Source organism: Penicillium daleae (assembly GCF_028827525.1).
Source record: "Penicillium daleae strain IBT 16125 chromosome Unknown utg000002l_segment0_segment0, whole genome shotgun sequence".
In the NCBI taxonomy this organism is placed as follows: domain Eukaryota; kingdom Fungi; phylum Ascomycota; class Eurotiomycetes; order Eurotiales; family Aspergillaceae; genus Penicillium; species Penicillium daleae.
The window spans coordinates 6,307,216-6,333,017 of record NW_026623150.1 but is presented as its reverse complement, the minus strand read 5'-3'; the positions used below and the strand labels follow the sequence as shown (position 1 = coordinate 6,333,017).

Genomic DNA, 25,802 nt, shown 5'->3' with positions numbered 1-25,802 from the left:
GCCGTAGCCGCCATTCCACACTTTCCGTCAACATCGTCTGATGTGAGACTAGCCTATATATACATAACTGCCCGAACGGTTGACTTTTTGCAATCATTGATTGAGTCTTTGAGAGTCACATTGTGATTGCGGTGCAGACGATCATCTCCACCTTCCCATCATGTTCAACGATATCACGAAGCCTCCGCTCCCGCTGCCGACCACGCAGCTAACCGAGCTCGAGCCGGGCCTTTCAATTGTGCTACCCCTCTCACGCCGAGGTAATGGACCAGGTCTCATTATTCTTGTTCCGGATACAGACCAGTCTCTAGCGATTGTCGATGGTGTTCCATCCCAATTGATCAAATGGGCTGAAGAAGGATATACCGTGGTCGAGATCCAGAGGCGGACCCTGTTATCTGGCGCGCGAGAAGCGCTCACAAAGGCAGCTCAAGCGCTGGAAGACTGCGAGAAATGTGATCCGAAAGATAAAGTTGGCTTGATAGGTAACATGCTTCCACTCTAACATTCTTTGCCATGCTTGCTGCTCCCAGCGCTGAAACACTTTTAAGCTTACGATCCTGAGCTATGGAACTACGTGGCCCCCGCCTTATCGTCGGTTCCGACGGTTCTTGGAGGAGTCGTCTATAGCCATGTATCTGACAGCTCGAGCTTGGAACCTACGGCCATTCCAGTCCTTCGGCACCTGGCTGGACAGAAGCCAGCAGCGGCAGAACAGCAGGATCTCGTGAAAAGCTTCTATTATCCCAACTCCAAGTCGCATCTCTTTGCAAGCCCTTTCCAGGAGTCTTTTGATTATTGGGCAGAGTCCATCTCCCATACTCGCACTTTACAGTTTCTCAAGCCTATTATGAATGGGCCATACTTTGATCTTGAGACGATCTGGGAAGAGCATACTTACTACGAATTTGCCGATCGTTCGGTCGAGCACACAGTGAGCACGATGGTAGACCAGCCATACGTGAACCACGTTCCAACGGTTGGTGACTCAACCCACGCAGCCGTAACTTTCGGAAAGCTAACGGTAATAGCTAACCGGTGGTATTGGACGTGAACCCCTGGCAAACTTCTATCGGCACAGTTTCATCTTTAGCAACTCGGATGACACCGATCTGGAGCTTATTAGCCGCACTCTGGGGATCGACAGGGTAGTCGACGAGTTTATTTTCAAATTCACCCACGACAAGCAACTCGACTGGCTGTAAGTTAACAAGCAGACCATTCTCACGTTCTAGTCTTCCATGTGTCTAATTGTTACAAATTTCAGGCTCCCCGGAGTTCCTCCAACACACAAACACGTGGAAGTCCCATTCACAGCCGTTGTGAACATTCGAGGGGACAGATTATATCATGAGCATATCTCCTGGGATCAAGGGTCGGTGCTGAGACAAGTTGGATTGATGCCAGAGTATTTACCATACCCATATGCTTTACCAGATGGCAGCACACCAGCCCCAGGCAAGCAATTTGAGTATCGCGTCCCGGTGGCTGGGATTGAGTCGGCCGAGAAAATGAGGGATAGGAACTCGGTTGCATCCAACCAAATGTTTCAATACCGTCTTCGTGAAGTTTCAGAGTGATAGTTCATGTGTTCAATTACATTCGGCTTCGTCTATGAACCCGATAATTCTATCGTCCATAAGGGATCATATCGACCACTTACGAAGTAGGAAATCGGCGGGAAATTGACCTATCAAGGTTAGCGTAACGTATGCGACTGTCTCTGTTTGGCAATGATGACATCCATGTACAATTCTGATGAGGTTCTATTGTTATTGTTGACTGCGGTGGCATTCCGATGCCATTCCGCCACGGCGCAGCAGTTTCCCCGCACGGATTTAACTTTGGACCCAGTCCGACGCAAGGGACACCAGTTTTTAATCCAAAGTGATGATTGCCTGAATGAGAAACACCCTCAAAGCTCGAACAGCTCAAGCCTAAATGAGCACAAAGCAGCAATGACCAGGAAATTATCTACGCATGAGATCTCCCAACATGCTGGCTCCGAAGATGCCTGGATCGTGGTCAATGGCAAAGTTTACGATGTGACCAAATTCGCACCAGAACACCCTGGAGGGGCAGAGAGTAAGTCAATCTTCATCTCAAGATATGGTCCTGGTCTGATCGAGTCAGTTATCTACCGATTTGCCGGTCGGGATGCATCAAACCCGTACAATAGTACCCACTCGCCATCTTTGATCAAGGAGCTTGACGACCGTGTTATTGGTGAGCTGGACACCAGCACCATCACAGAGGAATGGAGCAAAGAGGGGCAGGAGCCAACAAAATCAGTCAACTCGGCAAGTGTGGCATACCAAAGGCCCGATCTTGAAGATATCATAAATCTAGACGACTTCGAACATGTCGCCATGAACACGCTCAGTCCTAAATCGTGGGCTTACAACAGCGGAGCGGCAAATGACAACTTTACACGAGATGCGAACCGCTCCTTTTTCAGACACATCTGGTTCCGCCCAGCTATTATGCGCAACGTATCAACTGTCAATCTCAAATCTACCTTGTTTGGATGTGATCTCGACATCCCCATCTACATCTCACCCGTCGGCGCTGCAAAGACGGTATTCGAAGAGGGCGAATTAGCACTTACCCGGGGTGCCGCCAACTCTGGTATCCCATATTGTCTCTCTACCATGAGCTCGTATTCTTTGTCGGAGATTCTCGATGTAACCTCGAAACCAGTGTTCTACCAGCTCTACATCAACAAGGACCGACCCAAAACGGAAGCGCTCGTTCGCATAGCCCAGGAGTCAGGCAAGGTTAAGGCACTCTTTGTGACTGCTGATTTACCAGTCATGTCGAAGCGAGAGGCAGACGAGCGAATCAAGCCAGAGGGAAATGCTGTTCTCATCAAAGTGACCCAAGGCAGCAAGCATATCGGAAAGAAGAGCGCAGGACTGGCAAAGTCTAACAGTTCTATGATCGACTCTAGCTTGAACTGGAATGATCTCAAATGGCTGCGAAGTATTACTAATCTTCCGATTCTCGTCAAGGGTGTGCAGCGTGCCGAGGATGCACTTATGGCGGCGCAAGTTGGATTTGATGGAATCGTGATAAGCAACCATGGAGGTCGGGCGGCCGATACTGCGCCCCCGGCTATACTTATTCTTCTGGAGATCCACCGTTACTGCCCAGAAGTATTCGGTAAGATGAAGGTCTTGGTGGATGGAGGGTTCCGCCGTGGTTCGGATGTCGTGAAGGCTATTTGTCTTGGTGCCTCGGCCGTGGGTCTTGGAAGGCCATTCCAATATGCTCTGGGCTATGGACAGGAGGGGGTGGAGCATGCGGTTGAATGTAAGTTTGGCTATCGACTTTCGATGAATACGACTGATTCCTCGATAGTACTCAAAGAGGAAATACAGACATCCACGCAGCTGCTGGGTATGACGGATTTGATGCGGGATGCTTGTCCAAAGTACCTGAACACGGCAGGAGTGGAACACTTGTTGCCACCGAACTACCCATCTCAACAGAAGGGTTTCCTTCGGCGTCTCATCAAGTTGTAAATACCTAATCTCGGTTCTACAACGTGGTCCCTTTTCATACGGCATTTACTGAGCGGTAATATCCCTTCAAGTGCTGTCAGGTCTGTTCAAGATAAATCAACGCACGCAATATGCAATATAGTCATATCTCATAAAATGCAAATCCTTCATGCCATAGACTCTCCCCACGAGACCCATCGTCGCACACACTCATCAACTCTCCGTAGTGCTTCCTTCGCCGCCTCAACCTCAAACCATTCCCGATGCTCCTTCCCACACTCACCACATTGACCAAGATCGCGCACTCGCAAATCCGTTAGCTCAAGGTGAATCAGCCGTTCCACACGATGGACATGCGGGACCTTTCTGCCTGGTAGGAGAGATGCTGCTGGACCAGCATTACTACCAGCCCGTTGTCGAGAGGCGGGAGTCCTCGCTGGAGATGAGGATGCAGACGAAGGTGTGTAGGGATAGTAGCGGATCAGGGTCAAGTCATGAGAGCACTGTCGAGTCCACTCGGCCAGTCGACGGTGCACGTTGCTCGTGCGGCCGATTTTCAATCGGATAGATCCGGGCGTAGTTGATGTTGGATTGGTTGTTAGGGCGTTGAGATCCCTGGCTGCGCGCAGAGCATCGCTAACGCTACGAGGCCGAGGTGGTGGGCGGAGATTGTCGTGGGTTTGTGGGGTGGATGGTAGGATTGCCGCTGCGATATCCCTTGGAAGTGGCGGGTGTGCATTTGTTGTAGTAGTTTGAGGTGTCACCCAGAACATATAGATATAGCCCTCATCATCGGCACTAGAGATGGGTTTGGCTAGTTCTGCGAGAAGTGACGATGTCGTTTGGGGTGAAAGTGATTTGGGAATCCATGATAGTAGCGATGGGGTGTGCGAGGACGACGAGGACTGTCTGTTGTTGGGTAGAGATGGCCGAGTCGGTGTCTGTGGAGCAGATAATCGCTGTCCATTTGAAGACACTCTTATCTGCTGTGGGCGTGGATTTGGACTTGGCCACTGTCCATATCGGTACTGTTTTTGAGGCATGGATGACTTGCCCGGTGCCGGACGAGTTTGCACAGGTCTTGGAACAGGTGCTGGCGGCCTATGATCTTCACCATCGTCCACGATCTCAAAACAGCAGAACGTTCTCCTTGGACGACGCTTCTCACTTAAGCCATACTGGCTTGGCCTCTGATTTTGAGGCCTTTTGCTATGAGGTGGTTTATCACTAATCTCGAGGACACCGAGTCTGTCCAATAGTGTGTCGATGCTAGTCCTAGGCTTAACCGGACTGATAGAGTCACTGCAAGCGGTAGCAGAGGACACTGCTTGGTCCTTATGCTGCCAGCAGTACAAGGATGCCATGTCGGGCACTCCATGTGGAGCACCTCTCTTTCGAGGCGTCGAAGCTGGCGATGGCGTCGTAGATGAGGCTAAAGCGCGGCGACAAGGCCGGCCTTGTGTCGTGATACCTCTACATGTGGTAGCAGGATTTCGTGAATCTGAGCGAGGAAGCACAGATTCTGGTGTATGTGAAATCCGAGGCATGCGCAGCTTTGAGTGGGAGAAAAGTGAGATCTAACTTGGCAGAAGATGGAAGTAGATCTAGTTTGAAGAAAGCACGAAGAACCTGTAGTGATGAAGCTGGCTCAGGGCTGCAGGGACTTGAAGCCGCCCGGTATGCGGTGAGATGCCCAGGAATGCCCTCGGAGCCTCGCAACTCCACTTGGAGCAGGTCCAGTCCACCACTGCCAGGTTCAGGCGCCAAAAGGGATGTTATTTTTATTTTCGTGACATACACCGCCTCGTGTGGCGGTGCGGCTACGCCTTCCAGGGAAACTTGTCAACAGACAGCTAGCTTGAGAGGATTGAGTGGCCATCCACTGTTGAATATATCTGTGAGAGATAGCCCTGTATACCAACAAAGATATTTGATTGATGTACTTGAGTACTCATATGGAGTTCAGCCACAGTCTCGAAACGCGGATGAAGCCCAAGCCCCAGCTGTAGATGAGTCACGTGCTACATTCACCGATCCTAGTATAGTCGGTTTCTAGCTGGATTATTATTTCGGCACTTGATAGTAGTTGCGGAGTATGGGTCAATGTGCTTGCTGTTATGCAACTACCTAATAGATTTGGAAGTGAGTTTCTATACAACCTCTCGGTCATGCCCCCGATGGCTATCTTGACCAACCCTGGGATTTGAAGTCGTGGAACGAAGAATATCTAGCCTGGCATTAAATAGAAGCATCAAGTATCTTGTCTGGTAGAAGGCCTCATTAGCTGTCAGCTTTGGGCACATTTGCCCAGCATACGTCCGAAGTATAGGCCCAATTCGCCCGAAGTAGCGGGTTACAAAGAAAGGCAGTAAAGGCATTGGCAGTATGGCGTTCAAGCTAACGGTCACGAGACTCAAAACACTGTATCGATGCTAGTACCAAACACAAGTCTTGGGCTTAGATTTCCTTGGTTTCCTTGGATCCCAACAACTTCTCCTGTAACCTGAGTGCAATTATTTGCGCTAGCTGAGATATTATTATTGACGCCTCCACAGTTGCAAACATGACAACGCAGCAAAGTGGGCCGGTGGATGAGACCTCCGGCTATTGTCGCCCTATGAGCAACCTCGCCGCTTGCAACAGAGACCAAAGGCCACTCACACGACCGGCCCGACTGTAGCCACCACCGAGCTCGTTATCAAACCCGCCTTTATCTTCGGCCTCCCCTCCTTTTGATTCCTCCTTTCCCCGCGAGGACCGTCGTCTTTTTTGCGAGAGCTCCGTTTCTCCTTCCTCCGGCGCGCACATTTCCCCCCGCGACTGTGTGTTCGGCGTCCATGCTCTTCTCTCGCTCGATTCGCCTGCCTCGGATACCCCTGCGATCGTTTAGTCCCCTCCAGCCCTCAAGGTTCTTTTCCAATTCTCGTCCTCGGTTCATTATCGACATGGGGACTGTGGATACCACCGAGCGCCTGTCGCAACTGCGACAGCTCATGAAGGAGCACAAGGTGGATGTTTACAGTATGCTGCTTTCTTGTCATCTCCACTATGGAGAGCATAGTTACATACTTCAAGACCTTGGCTAATTGATTTTTCATAGTCGTTCCCTCTGAAGATAGCCACCAGTCCGAGTACATTGCGCCCTGCGACGGCCGCCGAGGTTAGCGATCGCCCAATCCTTCCGATCTTTTCCTCTTGTCTAGCGACTCACAATTTATTCAATTGCAGAATTCATTTCCGGTTTCTCTGGTTCCGCTGGTACTGCAATTATCTCCTTGAGCAAAGCTGCCCTCTCCACCGATGGACGGTACTTCAACCAAGCCGCGAAGCAACTGGATAGCAATTGGCACCTTTTGAAGCGGGGCATTGAGGGCGTCCCCACTTGGCAGGAATGGTATGGGCGATACTTGTCGGGATCTTGAATATGTACTGAATGATGCGACAGGACTACGGAGCAGGCTCAGAGTGGCAAGACCGTGGGTGTTGACCCCTCTTTGATCACGGCCTGTAAGTGGAATCTCTTCTTCCAGCAAGTGTCGTAGCTGACAAATTTTGATACTTAGCTGGCGCACGCAAGCTTGCAGAGACTCTTGAGAAGAATGGGTCGTCCCTTGTGGGAATTCAGCAGAATCTGGTCGATCTGGTCTGGGGTAAGGACCGTCCCTCCCGGCCTCGTGAGAAGATTCGCGCGCATCCGGTCAAGTATGCTGGCAAGCCGTTCCAGGAGAAGGTGGCGGAGCTGCGCAAGGAACTGGAGACGAAGAAGAAGGCCGGATTCGTTATCTGTATGGTGACTCTGCTCTCAACCTTGACGTTCGCCCGCTGACTGCCAATGACAGCTATGCTTGATGAGATTGCGTGGTTGTTCAACCTTAGAGGAAGCGAGTAAGGAATTCGCCTCAAACAGAGTGGATATGGATATCTACTGACGCTAAATAGTATCCCCTATAACCCCGTGTTCTTCTCATATGCTATCATCACACCAACCACGGCCGAGCTTTATGTCGAGGCGGACAAGCTCACTCCCGAGGTGACTGCTCAGTTGGGACAAGATGTGATTGTTAAGCCATACGATTCCATCTTTGCCGATGCCAAGGCCCTCAGCACGGCGCGCAGCCAGTCAACTGAGGAAGCACCTAAGAAGTTCTTGCTCTCTAACAAGGCCTCTTGGGCCTTGAGCCTCAACCTTGGTGGAGAGGAGCAGGTTGAGGAGACCCGCAGCCCTATTGCTGATGCCAAAGCTGTCAAGAACGAGGCTGAGCTGGAGGGTATGCGCGCGTGCCACATTCGCGATGGCGCCGCCTTGACCAAGTACTTTGCCTGGCTTGAAAATGAGCTGGTTAACAAGAAGACTGTCCTGGATGAGGTCGATGCTGCTGACAAGCTGGAGCAGATTCGTACCAATAACGAGCTCTTTGCTGGCCTGTCATTTGATACCATCTCTTCTACCGGTCCCAATGGCGCGGTGATTCACTACAAGCCCGAGAAGGGAAGCTGCTCGATCATTGACCCCACTGCGATTTATCTTTGTGACTCTGGCTGCCAGTACCTGGATGGAACCACCGATACCACTCGGACTTTCCACTTTGGCCAGCCTACCGAGTTTGAGAAGCAAGCATTCACTCTGGTTCTGAAGGGTCTTATTGGTATCGACACCGCCGTGTTCCCCAAGGGCACCAGTGGCTTTGCTATTGATGTTCTGGCCCGTCAGTTCCTCTGGAAGGAGGGCTTGGACTACCTTCACGGCACTGGTCATGGAGTTGGCTCCTACCTGGTGATTACCTGAACAGCTGTATATTTGGTATTGATTGCATGCTGATCTTGAATAGAACGTCCACGAGGGCCCCATGGGCATCGGTACCCGCGTTCAGTACACCGAGGTTCCCATTGCTGCCGGAAACGTGATTTCGGATGGTATGAATACACATTACTTTGCAATTCGATCCTAATACTAACCAATGCTACTAGAACCTGGTTACTACGAGGATGGCAAGTTTGGTATCCGCATTGAGAGTAAGACTTGTTTAACTGCCCTCACCCTACGCATACTAACAGAATCGTTTATAGACATTGTCATGGCCCGTGAGGTCAACACCCCCCACAAGTTCGGTGACAAGCAGTGGCTCGGCTTCGAGCACGTTACTATGACTCCCATTGGTCGTAACCTCATCGAGCCATCTCTATTGACTGATTTCGAGCTCAAGTGGGTGAACGACTACCACGCCGAGGTCTGGGATAAGACCCACCACTACTTCACTGAGGATGAGTTGAGTCGGAAGTGGCTTGAGCGCGAGACCCAGCCCATCTCTAAGTAAAGTATTGTCTATAGCCCGGTTGTTACTTAAATTGAGGGACGGTATGAGGGGTTTCGCTGGTGCGAGACGGAGTATCACTTTGTTCATTAAACTTGGATACCTCGATATACAAAATTCCAAATCTGTCGAAAAGACCCCGTCTATGCGTGCATGTCCATTCCAGTTTTGACAGTAGATGTTGGCGGGTGCCTGGCCTCTAACATTGTCAGTATGCGTTTAATTCTTCTTGTAAAAGCCTTTTATAATCCGGCAAGGTAGTATACATTGAGTTTTAGCTAAGTGCAAGTCCCTTCTCGCACAGATAAGCTAGCCTCGTTGTTATAGTTATCCTTTCGTTGATTCTGGCCACGAAATGCGGCCCACGGCGAGCTTATGTGGGCCCTCCGAACACCTGGAACTTCCCCATCCCGCCCAACGCTGTTTGGCCATTTCTCCCCCGCGAACATTCTCTCATTGCTGTCCCAAGTCGGTCCTCAATCGCGCGCATAAGGATGGTCACTATCACTTCCACACAATCGCAGCGCACAAGCCACAGTACCTGAAGACTAGAACACACGCCAACGCACAACCTATCCGTCCCACGCCCCTTGTCGCAGCTGACGAACAACTCCCAACTTGGTACCCGCACGCTTCCATACCGGTCTTGAATAATTGGGAATGAGTGGAGGAAGCGGCCACGGTTACGGCTACGGGGTCTCCGGTGCCAGCCGGTATGACACCGGCAATGGTGGCTACGGCAATGGCAACCTTGGAGCGAATGGTTACAACGACCGAGCCCCCGGGGGTACAGGAGGCGGGGCAGGAGGAGACAGAGGAGGGAATCGTGATCGCCGCCCCGGTGGCTATGGCGGATTCTATCCAGAGTCTACACAGCAATCATCTCTCGCACCCCCAGTTCAACCATCCCCGGAGCGCCGACGCGATCGGGCAGATCGGGATCGACAGCAACAGCCACCACAGTCTACTTCGCGGTCACGGACGAGAAATGGAGAGGTGGATAGGAGATATCAGGGTGCAAGGGATGATCGCACCCGCGAGGCTCCGCGGTACCAACAAGAGAGTCAGAGTCGAGATATGAATGTTCCTGATGCCAGGGTGGTGCGGAGCGATACGACTGAAATGCGATCTGTGGAAGGTTCGTTTAGACATCGAGCGCATTTATGCCTGCTGCTACATGCTATAAATGGGGTGATGATTGCTGATTGTGTGGGTTCTAGATGTCCTCCAGTCGATTCAGCGTGATTGGGATTTCATGACCGACGCCGAATGCATTCCCGTGCATGTCGCCCTCAGCCTGATGGATACAAGCACATTAGGCAAGGCAGACCGAGAGCCGGACTTCCAAAACATGTATAACCAGATTCAGCAGACGCTCAAGGCAATCGTGAACGAGCACCATCAGGGCTTTAACAGTTCTATCGGAACGTACCACATGATTCAGTCCAATATCTCGAGCTCGCAAGGACGAGTGCGCAACCTGAGGAACTCCCTGGAGGAGGCAAAATCAGGGTTGTTGTCCACGAAGCCAGAGCTGAAGGGGCTGGCTACTTCGTCGCAGAACTATGACGACATCTTGCAGCTGTTTGCTCAGATCGAGGAGATTCAGTCTCTGCCGGAGAAGCTCGAGTCCCGCATCTCCGATAAACGGTTCCTTGCAGCTATCGAAGCTTTGCATACTGGTCTTCGGTTACTGCGGCGCTCTGAGCTCGAAGAGATCGGTGCTCTCTCCGACATTCGTGCTTACTTCAATAATCAGGAGACCTCTTTGACGGATATCTTGATTGAGGAGCTGCATGATCATTTGTACTTGAAATCTCCATACTGCTCCGACCGTTGGAAGGCTCCTGCCGGGGAGGGAGACATCAACTCCAGCACTTGGACAGGGAATCGCTCATGGGAACGCCCCGTGTACAGTTTCTTGGCCAAGTTTGACGCGACAACTCCAATGGTTGAAGACGCGTCTCGCAACCCTGAGGCAGACACCTTCTCATACATTCAGCTGCTGATTGAGGCATTGAACCGGATGGGCCATCTCGATACTGCTGTGGATCAAATCGCGCAACGTCTTCCAGTGGAGCTTTTCGCTGTGGTCGACAAGACCAATGCCGAAGTTGACGCTCGCTATCCCACTCCGAACCGAACATTTTCGTCCCATGATAACCAGCTCAAGTCCAATTTGCCAACTGAAACTATCGAAGAGCGTGGTCATGTACTGACCGAGTTCCTGTGGGCTCTATATGCGAAGTTCGAATCTATTGCAGAGGGCCACCGAGTTGTCAATGATGTGATTGCAGCAATTGTCGGACGCGAGGGTGCTACTAAAAGGGACACCCTCTCTGGTGGATTCAAGGAATTGTGGAAGCTCCTGCAAAGTGAAATTCGATCACTACTCCATGATTATCTTGCCACTGATGGACAGACATCTTTCAGATCGAGGGCTGATGAGGCAGATGCTCGGCGGCACCTCGCTGGGGGGAACAGGGATAAGAACAAAAGAATGTTCAAGCTATCCGACATTGAACAGAGCTCAGAAATGAAGGTAGAGCAAGATGAGTTGGATGAGATTCTCCAATTATCTGTTCCAGGTCTGGTATCCAAGACCCGACAAAAGACGTCTGCAAACGATGCTTCCCCCTCGAGGCAAGGCAATTCAGGAACCGGCCATAAAATTTTGCTTGAACCTAGTGTCTTTAATATGAGACTGCTTCTCCCGCCGTCATTATCCTTCATTCAGCGTCTCAAGGATATCGTGCCTGTCGACTCGGACATCTCCATGAGCACACTGACATCTTTCCTTGATGACTTCCTGGTCAACGTCTTCCTCCCCCAGTTGGATGAGACTGTGACCGATTTGTGTACGCTGAGCTTTATTGCTGCTGACGCGTTTACGGAAGACCCGCAATGGACCAAGGTCTCGCCGCGGCCTATTTTCAAGGTAAGTCAAACGATCTAACAGAATATCACCAGAATTCTAACCAGTGTTTCAACCTAGGGCACGGTCAAGTTTATGTCTATCGTACGAGAGTTTAGCAAGATGTTGTCGAGTATTCCGCATGATCAAGCATTTACGCAGCTCCTGATCGACCAGATCGTGACTTACTACGATAAGTGCTGCGGGTGGTATAAGGGTGAGTAGCTATCCCACCCTCCACTACTGTTGAACCAAATTTTAACAAGATATCAGCGATGGTTACCAAGGTTTCTGCAAGAAATCATGGTGGCGAAGTCCGATTGAAAGCTGCTGCTTCATTTGCAGAATCTGGTGACATCCGTGACGTCGTTGAAGAGCTTTGGAAAGGAGCCGGTGCCAAGAAACAAACGCTTCTAGATACTGTAAGATGCCCGGAATCACATGGATCCATGAATCAATCCGTACTGACGACGACAGGAAATCGATCTTCTTCTCAAGCGAACTGACCAGGTCCCCTTGGAGCGGTATGATATCATATCAGATCCGAAGACGGTCGTTGCACTTTCGCTATTGTACAACAGCATGGTGAGTACAAATCGTTCATTTTCATCCCTAGCAGCCCCACTTCAGTCGCTAATCAATCCAACTACAGCAATGGCTTGGAAGCCACCTTTCGAAGATCAGACTGATTGTCGACTCATCAACGGAGGCAGATAGATCAGTTTTGACAGCGAATGGTCGTCCATCTCGTCGATGGACTCTATTTGGAGCTATGAAACCCAAGCGCGACAGCATCAACATGCCTGTATACTTGCCGCTGAACCATGAAACGGCCACAGCGTTCGATCAAACTCTCGAATCACTGCATGGACTTGGATCCAATGCTCTTCTGACAATGCATGTTGACATCCGCTGTGGCATCATCCACATGCTGACGAAAACCATGTCGGGACCCAACCCGCCGACTGTGCGGAACTCTGTACCCCTGACGCCATCTCCCGGCACAACCGAGAACTGGTGGCATATTCTCCTGAATCAACCGACTGCTGCATCACCTACGATTCTGCAGTTGAATAGTGATCTGATCGGGTTTGATACTAATATTTCCACCTACTTGGGCCCCGCTGAGCACTGGTTCATTGCATCTGGATTGGCGCGTTTCATCGATAGAGTGTTTGTGGCATGCACCCGCTACATTGGTGCCATGAACGAGAATGGTGCTCTTCGCCTACAGCTGGATGTACTTGTTCTGCAGCAGAACTTGAAGAACATCATCATTGACCCCGTCGCGACGGAAGGAAACGAGTCGACCTCTCAGGAGGTGGTGGCGCTGCCGAGAAGTGCCAAGTTCTTGGACTGGTTCCTAGATGGGGCGGAGAAAGCCCTAGACTACGCTAAAGAAGAGAAAGAGGCTTTCGCAGCACAGGGCGATAAAGCTCTGGCCGCTGGCAACGGTGAACCGTTCACCTATGACGAGCTCCGAGTTCTTGTAGACCTGTGTTTCTCGGAGATCTCTCGCGGGCCTCGGGGTGCCGAGAGTCGGGAGGACTTTATGGCAGCGAAGAAGGCCAGCGCCGATGCGTTGTTGCGCCTGAATGAGATCATGTGGGATGCGCGATAGTTGATTATTATTTTGCTTGCCGGACCAAGCGTTGGACCCCTTTGTTATTTCTGCCATCATTCTGTTTACAATTTAGAAAGTGGTACTGTACTCCGTACCTTTGGACCCTACGAATCATTTTGGCCCCAGCTTACCATGCGCGACGTCGAACCAGGATGCTAGTACTGTGTCCTATCTTAGCCTCATTTCCACTTCATCAATTTCTCCGAGCTGCGTCTCCACTCCAATCAACTAACGCGGACTAAACCCGGTCTGGCACGGATCGCACCTTTTTCGGCATCTTCCGAGCATCAGACAAGGCGCGGTGGATCCACGCGTGTTTCAAGTATCTCGACTTCATTTCTCTTAGTCGCTCTAGTCGTAAATTATGTGACCCCTCCAAACGGTTCTAGATTGGTGGGCTTATTATTGCACCGAATTGCAAGATGATTTATGATGACCAGATGAGCCCTTTCCGACCCTTTCCTCTTGTTGTTTCTCCTTCTTTTTTCAAGCTCACCTGTCTGCGACAGCTGCCATTCTTTGTAAAGCCTGGGATTTGATATCCAGACGTCCATTCTTTCTAGCCGGTTCTTTGCCAGTAAACCGTGCTTTCAATCCTTGACTCAATCGCTCAGGATCTGCGACGCAGAATTGCACTTTTCGTTTTAACGTTTGATATACTTCGTTCAGCCGGACTTCTGAAATTCGATTCTATACAATGAAGTACCAACGTCTCGCTTCTCTTGGCGCCGTCCTCTTCGGCGCTGCCGCTACCGTCTCTGCTAAGCACTTGGGCGGACGTCATGAGCATAACCAGTGCCCCAAGGGCTACACCGTGTCCGTCTATACTAGCTATAGCACTGTGTACCTGACTTCCACCTCTTCGGCTGCCCCGGAGGTCTCCTCTACTTCCTCGCCCGTTGCTATCGTGGAGACCCCTGCTCCTGTTGAGACTACCGCCCCTGTTGGCGACGATGCCACCTCGTCTTCAACTACGTCGTCTACGCCCGTGCAGACTAGCGAGGCTACAGTTGCTGCAACCACGCAGGCCACGGTCGCTGTTGTCGCGGAACTATCAACCGATAATGCCGTTGCTGCCGCCACTACTTCTGCCGTTTCCTCTACCTCTATTGCTCAGGCTGCTGCCAGCACCTCTTCTTCTTCGTCTTCTACTTCTTCATCCTCGGGCTCAATCTCCGGAGAAGCTACTTTCTATGGTGGCAACGTCGCTGGTGGAACTTGCTCTTACTCTGGCTACACCCTGCCCAGCGGTCTCTTGGGCACCGCCTTCTCTGGTGCCGCCTGGGACAATGCTGCCAAGTGTGGTGCTTGTGTCGCTGTGACTGGACCGAAGGGTAACACCATTAAGGCTATGGTAAGTCAAGATATAAAGTTCCCTGAATGCGGCCGTCCGCTCCAATCATACTAACAACTCTTAATTAGATCGTTGATCAATGCCCTGAGTGCGCCGCCAGCCACCTCGACCTCTTCCAAGATGCCTTCGCCGAGCTCTCCGATATCTCCGCCGGCGTAATCGACATTACCTGGGAGTACACTGCCTGCGACCTCTCCGGCCCCCTGCAGCTGAAGAACAAGGATGGTACTTCCCAGTACTGGTTCTCGATGCAGGTTGTCAACGCCAATGAGCCCGTCACCAAGCTGGAGGTTAGCACCGATGGTGGCAGCACCTGGCAGAGCACTACTCGCACTTCCTACAACTACTTCGAGCAGTCCTCCGGATTTGGTGTGGATACTGTCGATGTTCGTGTTACTGGCGAGTCTGGAAACACCGTTGTTGTGAACAGTGTCGGGTGCGCTTCCGGCTCCGAGGTTACTGCTTCTTCTAACCTGTGAATCTGATGTATAGTAAATACGGAAATTCTTGGAGTATTATAGAGAATTCGAATTCTATGTAACAGGGTCTGACAATAGTAGGGCTGTAATCTCAAATATAAGAGGTGCAAATCGCGCCTTGTAGTCAATACAGTCTTCTTGAGGAATCGGCATGTTCTGATAGCTGCCGAAGGATATTTTGCTGCTTCTCGAGGGTAACATCTGGGAGAAGAGACCCTCGTGTCAAGAGTTGTCTGCATTCTGCCCAGTCGAGAAAGGTAGGATTGCACGCGGGTATCTCCAGAGTCGTGAGGTCTGCCTGTAGACGAAGCAAATTGGGTTAGTGGAAGAGATACCTGTGCGGTACCTGTAGTGTGCTCGCGAATCTGTCAGATCCAAAGGACGAGGCGTAGGAGGACCAGGACACTGTCAAACGTGAGCACCATATAAGGCATCAAACCAGAAAGAGCCCTCAGGGCTCACTGCAATGATGTGAATCTCCCAGAAGCTCGCAAAAGCTTCTCATACAGCCTGCAAGAAGAGATTCTCGCCACTTGGTGCCACTTCCACCCAGATCATGATATGGGCGTGGCTTGTACCTCGCCCTCGCCCCTGCAACTCGCATCGACGCCAGAGATCCTTGATTTTGAACATCCGTTTGGGGATATTGACAATCTGTTGGGATTCGGTAGTGGAACCAATAGGTCGCGATATGAGGGTTGTCACGGAGTTCTCTGTTGCAGTGCGGATTCACTGTGAACTATTTCCCTCACGCCATTCCTGATACTGGGGGAAGTGACGCAGAGATCAACCCGTTGTAGATCAGCGGCGGAGTGAGTGACGAAGATATATGCATGCGCAGCATCAAGGTGCTCTAGTATAGCCTCCAATTCACGGCGACATCTGTACCAATAGCCTGTCTGTCAACCCAGACAAAATTCAATCCCGAGTTGAGTGTGTCATTCACCCTTGAGGACCCCGAGAACTTGTATATAGTTGCTTCCTTATGGTTGAAGAATAAATGTCCAAGGGCTGGCCTGTTTGTGACGCTTCTTGACCGCTATACATCCGGGATTATATGCACGCCCCCAGAGACTGTTGTGGAGTTTTGCTTCGGTGTTAATCACAGAAGATCTTCATAGGAAAAGAAACGGCGGGCCCTTTCGATGTTGATGCGAAACTTTCTGCTGCCGGTACTTATTCCCTGCCTGTCAGATAAGCGCATAGATAGAGCACGTAGTCTTTTCGACACCATGAATATACGTACTGGCAAGGTTCCAATTTCGAACCCTCTGTGTTTGAATTCGCACTTTGAAACTTGCTTCAAGGCTCTTGTAGGACTGCGCGTGAAATGACTGACAGAGCCACGTATGGGTGAGATCTCTCTCGGTGAAGGCATTCAGCATGAAGGGGCTAAAGCCCTGGCATGGACCGTTGTTTTGCATGCAGAAACGCAAGCACGACCGACTACCCACGAAGAAAGGCATTGTGGGAACCAGTGCCAGAGAGGGAATTTGACTAATGGTCGCTGCGTATTTCCAATTCTATATCGATCAACAGTTATATATAGACACTTGCCCGATGACGCTTGATGATACTCACGGTAGCTCTGGCTTGCTGCACCTCGCTGTAGGACCACTGCCAAGCCTCACAGTATGCCATGTCCCTCAACTGATATTAAGCCTGTGTCGAAGGGGCACTAGCCCTGTGATTTCCACAAAGAAATCACCAAAATCGAGCTGGTCAGAGAGAAATATGGTGGATCCAGAAGCACCAGTCGCGGTGTGTAGCTTGCGACAGCTCGTACTCCCTATTGCTAAAAATAAAGAAAAAGCTGCAAAAAAGGTACTCAGAAGATCTCGCAGAGCCTTACAGTGAAATCAAGGCATCGACGTCTCAGATTGAAGCTCTCAGTACCAGGCAGTGAGAATCATTGAAGGAACGAACGTGTTGAAATACATGAATTGATATGCAAGGAACATGACAATTGGATTCGAAATCTTTTCACAAGGCCTCGCCCTTTTATCTAATTCATCGAAGGGAGGAGCCGTTCAAGGACGGTAGTCGCTTCCAATGGCCGAGTTTTCTCGATGGAGAAGCCCAGTTGCGAGGGAGTTATCTCGTCAGAATGGAACAGGATGGAGCCGAATGTTGCGAACTATTCACCACTCTAGAATCCAGTGTGTCCCTGGAAGGAGAATTGGCCATACTCCCAGGGCAGAGGATGGCCATGCTCCGAAGAAGAGCGTCTTGTTCGCCCATCTTACCCCTTTTGTTATATTTATGTACTTGCTACATGAAGTGGGAGAATCAAATGACCTTGATACCAATATCTTACGAGGCACGAACGCGTTACGGAGCAAGAATGCCGCGAAAGTCTGTATCACCCACCGAAGGTGAATTGATGTGGCGGCGTAAAATACAAACCTCAAACACTTTACCCTCAATCGACTTACGAGAACCATGATCGATATAGACTTTGCGGTATCAGAAGGCTTTCCGTGCCACGACGACAGATCGTTCGACGGATATTCTCTCCTCTACATGCGAAAACACAATCGGCAAGCCTTATGGTCTCTGCGGCCTGAGTTATAGTGGACCCTTCTTGACCAAATCCATTAGACGCTTGTTGCTGAGTCGGCATTCATATAATTCCAGCACATCTCCTAGCCCGAACTAACGTTCATTCGGTTTCCTGCAACCCCGGCGGTGCCCCGCCTGCCGAACCCAAAACATAACGGCGGCTGGGCTACAGGCCAAATAGTGTTTCGGAACCCAAACCCGCAATGATCGGCGAGTGGTAGTCCGCATGGGATACGGGCCAAATTCGCCAGAAAGGGTATCGCAATGTTGTTATGATGCCGCCTTGGGCGATGTACAATGTGTAAGGCAAAATGAACCAAAATATATACCCCGCAGATGCCGTATAATATCCTTGATTTCATTCAAAATTTATTTAATTGCTACAGAGATCAAAGAAAATGCGCTTCTCTATCTCTATGTTTCTTGCTAGCGTCTATATACGCACCTCCTTTAGTGGCACTCTCGAGGTTATCGACTATAATAGCCAATGCCTTATATAGTCTAAGGATAACCATGGCTGCACTAGATATTCTGCATCTTTTGCCAAGCTCGACGGAGATGACTGTTCAAGTAGGCAATTGCCTGATCGAAAATTAAAATATAGTATTAACGAACTTCTAGAGTTGAGCGAAGTCATAAATAGTGTCCGCAAAGACTACTCTGTGCTTAACGTAGACGCTTGCGGCACGGCAAATAGTCTACCAGCTGCATCGATCGAGGTGAAACAGACTAGGCTGGTCACCTTCTTCAATCAGAATAGAGACGAGTCGTCGTGTACGCTGAGTAACGGATTGAAGGTTAGCAGCTTATGCATTGCGTCCGACTATATATCCGAGCCTTCCACGAAGTCATCCTCCGCTCTAGTTTCACCTACAGCTCTAGTTTCACCTACAGCTTCGTCGGCTCTGAATCCGTCCTCTATTTCCCTGCTAACTGTATCTACTTGTGGTTGCTCGGCGGTCTGATTAAGTATAGAGGAAATTGTGAAGATAGGCGACATTCTCAGGAACCGAGCATCTCGTCCACGCTCTTAGAAGACTTCCTGGCTTACCGTTATCTTTTAACGTTGTTTCCGTTTCTGTACCTTCTGATCTTGACAAATCAAGTATAGTCTAAGAGATATTGAGGTTTTCATTTTGTATATGAAGTTCCCTGGAATCGATTACTGATTTAAGCCGTTATAAGTACTGCTATATTCGAAAACAGATTCCCCCACGTTCACTCACAGAATGTTTCCCGAACCCTAGCTTGAAACACGCTAGTCTGCATTTAGCTTAGCCCTAGATCTCCCTTTTCCAAGACTGGTGACGCGCGCTTCGCAAGCTCCGCACGCCGATGCCCTGAAACGACAAGTAAAAAGGAAGGAAAGTTGGTACCCGAAAAGTGACTTTATTGGATATAGCCGTAAGGTGCATAAGAATAGAAGGTTTATTTCGTCCGAAATGTGTAAGGCCAGATTTTGTCGATGCGGCGCGCACCAGCACGATACCAATAACAAGGCGAGGCGAGAATAACTTCATGGTGAAAGGCAGTCATGAAGCTACCGACGTTATGCTAACGACTTAAAGATGGCAATATGTCACAAGGACATGAAGAGTCCAACAAGTACTCTCGCAGAAATTAGGTAAACTTGTCACTGTAAGTGAAGATTGCTACGTGAAGATAGCAGACTAAGAGTCCTTAATGGATGAAATATTAGAGCAAGGGGCCGCATGTACCGGATAAAAGTAGTACAGGAATAAAAATAACAAGACAGTGAGGTAATAGTCGAGTATATCGGGCCTGGTTAAATCTTAGCTCAAATAAAGTTCCGGAAGAAAACAGCCGAACCCGATAGGATATATTTGACAATAGAGGTGCGGATTGGACAAAGAACGGGAAACTAAAGTCGTTTCCGGTGGAAGCCTTTGTCCAATAACACTGAAAGCAATCTCCCAATAACACTGAAGCACGGCGTGCCAATCATCTCAATTTTGGTCCAATTTCGCCACAAATTTTGTATGGCATTTGGCAGCCTCTCGAATGTTTCCCGAAAATAAGGTTTCAAAAGTTGTCACGTGCGGGACGCTTCCCTTTCCTCTCACTTCGTTCGTTTCAGGGCACTGCAGGTAGAGAAGAAGAAGGGAAGAGAAGCAGGTTAATGCTCATCTAGTCTTACGCAAAGACATGTTAACAATTACAACATGGGCAAGGGTGGGAAGTTGATAGTTTCTTGTGACGATAACCATCAACGTGATTTTATTTTTGTTTATGGCACATATTTTAGGACACAGCACAGCTCGAAAAGGTAACCAACCATGAATAATTTTAGTCTCAAATTACTACTAGTACCCTCCATGCCTCGAATCTGCATCCGTATTCCTTGTCAAATTATACCCATTTTTGTGGCCCAGTCGTCGCGGCCCGTCTCCTCAATCAACTCGTTGACAAGATGCAAACGTCTGGCATATTCCCTGCGTGGGCCGTGGACTTTTATTCTGTGTCCGTGCAGTTCAGCCTCAGTTGCATAAATGTTCGCAATGGCTAACAAGCCAACCGAGCCCATCAAAAGAGCCAACAGCAGGATCTTGCCAAACTGTGTAGCATTACTTGCCAATGCCGCATCGAGGTACACCATGAGTGTGGCAAAAGCTGTCACACAACTTTCGCAGAAAGTTGAATCGCGAAGCCATTGCCCGGAGGTTACGGCTTTCAGGTCATCAACAGTGCCTCGTATCCTAACCCACCTGTCCTGGCTAAGCAGAACAAGTAGATCCCCTTTCTCGCCTGGTTCATTTGCCCCAGTCCAACCGATCTGCGCTCTGCGACGGATGATGATGATGTTGCACAGTCGTGCAAACATGAGGACAAAGACAACTGACAAGCCCCACCAGTCATGAGATAGACCTAGCAGGATTATGACTACCATAGCCCAGGACACAGCCATTAGGTAAGCAAGACTGGATAATAAGGATGTGGTGCGAAGTGAGGCGAATGTTCCTGGAAGCTTATTGTACCAGTGGGCGTTCGCATGAAGCCTAGTAACAGACACAGGTGTTAACTGGCCTGTACGGCCAATTCGTTGCAAGTAGTAAACCATAGCAGGATTCTCAATACGAAAGATGTAGCCACTGGTTAGAGCAGCAGTGGATGGGTATTCACCATGATTCAGTCCCACGGCTTTCTGCTGCGTGTGGATTCCAGGGCAGATGACAAGGGTATCGAGGAGGACTGATGTTCCTGTGAGAGCAGTGCGCTGCTGTATAGTTTCAAGATCTGCTATTGCAACAATGCCAGCGGTGTCCAAGGAGATTTTTGGTGTCGCGGGTAGTATGGGAAGCTCCAAGCCCTTCTTGGAGAAAGTTAGCCGGGATGATGTGATAAGTATTGTGTCGTTACACACATCCGCATTGATATACATGACGAAGTTTTTCCTGGCTTCCCACCGAGGAAGCAATACTGATGCCCTAATCAATGTTGAGGATCCGAAGTAAGAAGTCGCCGTGGGAGAGCATGAGAAAGTAGCCAGAGAACAATAGACATAAAATATACTAGCAGGACCACAAATGAGCACTCGAGCAGACAAGGCATTGATTGCATCAGCACTCTTAAGGGGAGAGGATACGGAAGAAATACAGAAAGCATGTCGGCAGCATTTACCCAACAACCGGTCAGCGGATCAACTGCAACGCTATGGAATCATATCACGTTAACACGACAGTCTAGGAGGGGTCTAGCCCTTTGGTATATCACAAGGCTATATTAAGTTGGTTTTTGACAAGCTAATAAGAATGCTCCTTGTGCTTTTTCTGGCCGTGTGGGTCTCCGAGCCACGGAAATCCGTCATCACTCAAACTTTGTTTTGAGTTGGACCACATTCTCGTCGTTCCGATGAATCTGGTCATCTATTTTACGGTATGATTCCTTTCAATACACATAACATTTCCCGATGTGTCAGACAATATTATTTCCCAATCACTGTTCTGACAGCTTGGAACCTCGGAAGGTCCCGAGTTCTAGACCACAGTGGCTTCCATACAGCTGTCAAGCCACCACCCAACATTGGAGAAGTCCAATCAAATGATAGCTTTGAACTGTTATGATTGATGAAAACAGGTATGGATAGATCGCTTGGAGATGAGACGGATATTTGGCTCAGAGATTCTTGACCCGTGAGAAGCACTTATCTAGAGAATGACGCCCAAGCAAGTGTTTCAGTTTCTCAGGCAATTCATTTTTCTTTCAACTACAACTATTTATCCTTCCAGCTCGCCAACAACATCGTTGACCGAAAAAAATATCTTCTTGGTTGTCTCTTGTCCAGTCATTTCGCCCGTCATTTAGAGGCGTCTACCGGGAAAATGTACATTCGGTTGTACAAGCAAATTTCCGGAGTATACCTTTTTTAGTTAGTTTAATTTATTTTTATTTGGGTATACACCCATTGACATCATCCATAGTAATGACGCAGACCCCACATAGTATGACTGTGGGGCGTTTCGACTGCCATTGGAAACCTCGTTAAATTTAAGGTCCGTTGATTTTATCCTGAACGTTGGGTATATGTCTTGAGCCTTAGACAAACGTAACGGAGAGTTGTCCTCTTCCCCACACCTGGCTTTATCCCGAACAACAAGATCTCCTATCTAGTCACGACTGGTCTAGCAACATGGGAGCAAATAATAGCTCCGAAGTGATACCTTGCGATACCCAGGATCGGAAAGCAGACAAATGTGAGGCCTATCTATACTGCCCACTATCTACTACAACATGCATTCGCACCTTGGAGATCTTACCAGAACGTCTCAGCACTCCTAATGAGGTTTACTGCAACATTACGGAAGTAAACCTGGAGGATGAACCCATATTCGACGCGCTATCGTACACCTGGGGCCCTGCTCGCACTGTGTATCGATCAAATGAGTCTTTGCCGCAGGAAGACGCGTACCATCGAACGAAGAATGTAATCTGTGATGGAAAGATTTTGAAGGTGACCGAGAATTGTTTCGCCGCACTCAAGCAGATTAGATCCATGAAGGACATGAATGATGAACGCTTAGATGGTCTAATTGAGAATCGTCGGAATGGACGACTCTGGGTAGACGCTATTTGCGTCAATCAATCTGGTGACCAACAAGCGTTGGCCGAGAAGGCATCGCAAATTCGAATTATGGATAGAATCTACCGACAGGCGCAAACGGTCCTGATTTGGCTTGGACCGGAAGATGAATTTTCAAGAGACGCGATTTTGTGTTTGAGATTGATTGCTGATCGTCGACTTTTGGAAAAAGCGCCCGAAGTCCGCCATTATGCGATTCAGGCTGAGGAACCGTATGAACAGCTGGACATTCCCTATATCGATACCACTAAATGGCTCGCAATCTATGCCTTCTTACATCGAGCATACTTTTATAGGTCCTGGATTTCGCAGGAGGTCGCCTTCGCCCGGAAACCTGTTGTCATTTGTGGCACACTTGTCTTTCCTTGGGAGGTTCTATCACATGCAGCGTTGTTCCTGTGTATTGCTCGTTGGTACCCTCAGGTAAATGATATAGCTAGGTTATACTTGGAAGGTGAAACGGATTCAGAGGTTGAGGAAGAAAGGATGAATCGCACATATGCTGCGCTCGAGGGTTATCAAACGCTGAAAGAAAACCCTTTTATGCGACTGCTTATACAGTCGATGGAGAGAAGCCTAAACCAATACCCGCGCCGCAATATTTCAGCAGGCTTTTTCAAGGAAAGTCAACGAATAGAATACAACCCAGCGGTTCATATCCTCGAACTTTCCGATCTAAGGTTCAAACATACCTACTCCGAGGTTCAGGGCTATGAACTTGTTGAGCCGCTTCCGGTTATCTTAATGAAGTGCAGGTTTGCAAAGACCAGTGAACCACAAGATAGCATTTATGCCCTCCTTAGCTTGGCATCAGCGCCAAGCTGGAGCGGCTTGTCAATTGACTACACACGGCCTGTTTGGCAGTCCTTTTTGGACGCAGCATGGGCCATGATCAGGTCTTCTGGTAACGTGAGGCTGTTCTCCCTAGTGGAAGACAGATCACTTCGAAAGGTTAAGGGGCTACCGACCTGGGTCCCCGACTTTACCACAGAGCGGAAGCCAGACCCATGGGATGCTGGAGACCCCTGTCCATACCGCGCTGGCGGTGAGACAGTCTGGAGGGAAGATATAGCATGGCACATCCCAATGCATATCGTCGTCCAGGGCCTTCACTATGATACTGTGCAGAAAGTTCAACGGTTCGAATGCTTTAATCTGAGCAGCATAGCTGAGCTGAGTGAATGCCTGTCAAACATGCCGTTCGACCATATTTGGAGGACACTCGTCGGGGACAAATTTCTCAGGCAATATCCTGCCCCAGATTATTGTAATATTCTCTTCTCCAATCTGCTGCAATCATACCTACGGGACAAGAATATGTTGATGTATCTGAGAGTCCGAGGGCTTCCGACACTTGCAGACAAATTCCTTGAGGCGGACAGAGACTTCCGGTCCGCATTTGCTTCATGGAATAACCTCCAAGGTTCAGACATATTGGATCACGGTCTTCTGGAAACCCATGACATAATAAAAAATGGCCTATATGATCTAATTCATCTCCCGCCAGGCAGGAACCCATATCAAATAATTGGGGCAATAACCGGCGCTTTGGGAGAGGTTGTGCGTGAAGGTACGTATAAACCTGAAACTGCCGAGCTCAATTCGAGGATCAGAACAGCCCATCAGAATCGGTCACTCTTTCAATCACAGGATTGCCGGCTAGGTCATGGTCCGATATCAAGCCAGCCAGGGGATGAAGTGTGGGTTTTGAGGGGCTCCAGAGTTCCATACATTCTGCGACCAATCAAGAACGATGTGTATGAACTAATCGGGGAGGCATATATGCATGGAATAATGCAGGGTGAAGCCATGAGTGAGAATCAATTGCAGTTGAAGTCGATTTGTTTACAGTAATTCATCAGCTTTTGGTACCAGCCTACGTGCTATATGTGTTTTAATGCAGCTCCTGTCTTGTGCTAGTCCTGCCTTCGCTAGCGGCGCCGCCTCTGTACGAAAGTCATCAAATCCAATGCTGGCGTGGCGGTCGCTCTTCTGGCAGCGCTCTGAGCTCTCACAGATCAGTGAAGTAAGGGGTGGGAATAAGCTACAGCGAGTTATGGTTAAAAAAAGAGAGCTATAAAATAGGAAACAGACAAGCACTGAATGTAAACGTGCGAACGAGACAAGACAAAGCCGTAGAGCCGTAAATGCTAAGACATAAAAAGCGCGGAGAAGCGAGCGAAGGTAAGCCTAGTGAGGACTCCACAAGTCAGCGGATGACCGAGGCGAAGCGTGAAAGTATGTTAAGCCAATAAGAGAATTACACACCGAGGACGAGCCAGTCATGGATGGGAACGGTATAGAGTGCAGAATGAAGCCCTAGAACCCTAAGAGCTAGGATAGATGGAGAAGTCGACAACAAGGACGACTATCGAAGAGAGGTCGAGGAGATGGCCGGCTTCGACAACGGCCGCAGTGAAGATCGTGCGAATTTGCAGGAATCGGAACGCGGCAGCCTAAGCAGGGACGGTCTCGACTAGAGGCGGCAAAGATGCTAATCGACAGGCAGGGCACCGCGGTGGTTCGATGGTTGTAGATAAACGAACGTGGCGACCACAGTCATAACAAGATCGACGAGCTAACATGCTGTGTGCATTTAGATAAACTGATTACTGTAAGTAAACCTGGTTAAGTACGGGTAGCAGACCGAGGATCGCTAATAGACGACATACCACGCGAAGGGGGCGCTTTGTACAGAACAAAAGTAGTACTTAGCAGAAGGAAATATAGGAATGAAACCCTACTAAAATCATAATTTAGGTAATTTCTCCTCTATGAGGTAATAGTCGAAGATATCGGGCCTAGCGGGAGGGCGAGGAGCTGTGCGTGATTAAAGTTACGGAAGACAGCAGCTAAAGCCGATTGGAAGTGTTTGAATCATGGTAGCCCAAACAATAGAATAAAACCATAAAGCTTAGTAACAGCAACCATTGTTCTGACAGTGGTCTGAGTGTGC

At 49.3% G+C, this 25,802-nt stretch overlaps 8 protein-coding genes across 8 annotated transcripts; 6 read left to right on the top strand and 2 right to left on the bottom strand.

Annotated features, from left to right (window-relative positions):
* Nucleotides 1-160: 160 nt before the first annotated feature.
* On the top strand, nucleotides 161-1,580 carry N7458_003164 (uncharacterized protein; the record flags this gene model as incomplete). Its single annotated transcript, XM_056906547.1, has 4 exons — nucleotides 161-485; nucleotides 552-1,003; nucleotides 1,032-1,201; nucleotides 1,268-1,580. 4 exons carry the CDS (start codon nucleotides 161-163, stop codon nucleotides 1,578-1,580), a joined length of 1,260 nt encoding a protein of 419 aa, XP_056770654.1.
* A 378-nt stretch (nucleotides 1,581-1,958) lies between these two features.
* Nucleotides 1,959-3,524, top strand: N7458_003163 (FMN-dependent alpha-hydroxy acid dehydrogenase family protein; the record flags this gene model as incomplete). Its single annotated transcript, XM_056906546.1, has 3 exons — nucleotides 1,959-2,085; nucleotides 2,134-3,312; nucleotides 3,361-3,524. The coding sequence occupies 3 exons, from the start codon at nucleotides 1,959-1,961 to the stop codon at nucleotides 3,522-3,524; spliced, it is 1,470 nt and encodes a 489-aa protein (XP_056770653.1).
* A 146-nt stretch (nucleotides 3,525-3,670) lies between these two features.
* N7458_003162 (uncharacterized protein) lies at nucleotides 3,671-5,050 on the bottom strand (the record flags this gene model as incomplete). Its single annotated transcript, XM_056906545.1, has 1 exon — nucleotides 3,671-5,050. One exon carries the CDS (start codon nucleotides 5,048-5,050, stop codon nucleotides 3,671-3,673), a length of 1,380 nt encoding a protein of 459 aa, XP_056770652.1.
* Nucleotides 5,051-6,448: 1,398 nt separating this feature from the next.
* ampp (aminopeptidase P) lies at nucleotides 6,449-8,818 on the top strand (the record flags this gene model as incomplete). The annotated part of the gene is made up of 10 exons (XM_056906544.1): nucleotides 6,449-6,524; nucleotides 6,604-6,663; nucleotides 6,732-6,897; nucleotides 6,949-7,010; nucleotides 7,067-7,288; nucleotides 7,343-7,388; nucleotides 7,443-8,277; nucleotides 8,333-8,417; nucleotides 8,472-8,516; nucleotides 8,571-8,818. 10 exons carry the CDS (start codon nucleotides 6,449-6,451, stop codon nucleotides 8,816-8,818), a joined length of 1,845 nt encoding a protein of 614 aa, XP_056770651.1.
* A 657-nt stretch (nucleotides 8,819-9,475) lies between these two features.
* On the top strand, nucleotides 9,476-13,350 carry N7458_003160 (exocyst subunit SEC8; the record flags this gene model as incomplete). Its single annotated transcript, XM_056906543.1, has 6 exons — nucleotides 9,476-9,953; nucleotides 10,036-11,753; nucleotides 11,811-11,946; nucleotides 12,003-12,151; nucleotides 12,207-12,314; nucleotides 12,382-13,350. The coding sequence occupies 6 exons, from the start codon at nucleotides 9,476-9,478 to the stop codon at nucleotides 13,348-13,350; spliced, it is 3,558 nt and encodes a 1,185-aa protein (XP_056770650.1).
* Nucleotides 13,351-14,050: 700 nt separating this feature from the next.
* Nucleotides 14,051-15,186, top strand: N7458_003159 (putative extracellular cellulase CelA/allergen Asp F7-like; the record flags this gene model as incomplete). The annotated part of the gene is made up of 2 exons (XM_056906542.1): nucleotides 14,051-14,707; nucleotides 14,776-15,186. The coding sequence occupies 2 exons, from the start codon at nucleotides 14,051-14,053 to the stop codon at nucleotides 15,184-15,186; spliced, it is 1,068 nt and encodes a 355-aa protein (XP_056770649.1).
* Nucleotides 15,187-20,113: 4,927 nt separating this feature from the next.
* Nucleotides 20,114-21,148, bottom strand: N7458_003158 (uncharacterized protein; the record flags this gene model as incomplete). Its single annotated transcript, XM_056906541.1, has 1 exon — nucleotides 20,114-21,148. One exon carries the CDS (start codon nucleotides 21,146-21,148, stop codon nucleotides 20,114-20,116), a length of 1,035 nt encoding a protein of 344 aa, XP_056770648.1.
* Nucleotides 21,149-22,396: 1,248 nt separating this feature from the next.
* On the top strand, nucleotides 22,397-25,326 carry N7458_003157 (HET-domain-containing protein; the record flags this gene model as incomplete). Its single annotated transcript, XM_056906540.1, has 2 exons — nucleotides 22,397-24,290; nucleotides 25,190-25,326. The coding sequence occupies 2 exons, from the start codon at nucleotides 22,397-22,399 to the stop codon at nucleotides 25,324-25,326; spliced, it is 2,031 nt and encodes a 676-aa protein (XP_056770647.1).
* Between the last annotated feature and the right edge of the window lie 476 nt (nucleotides 25,327-25,802).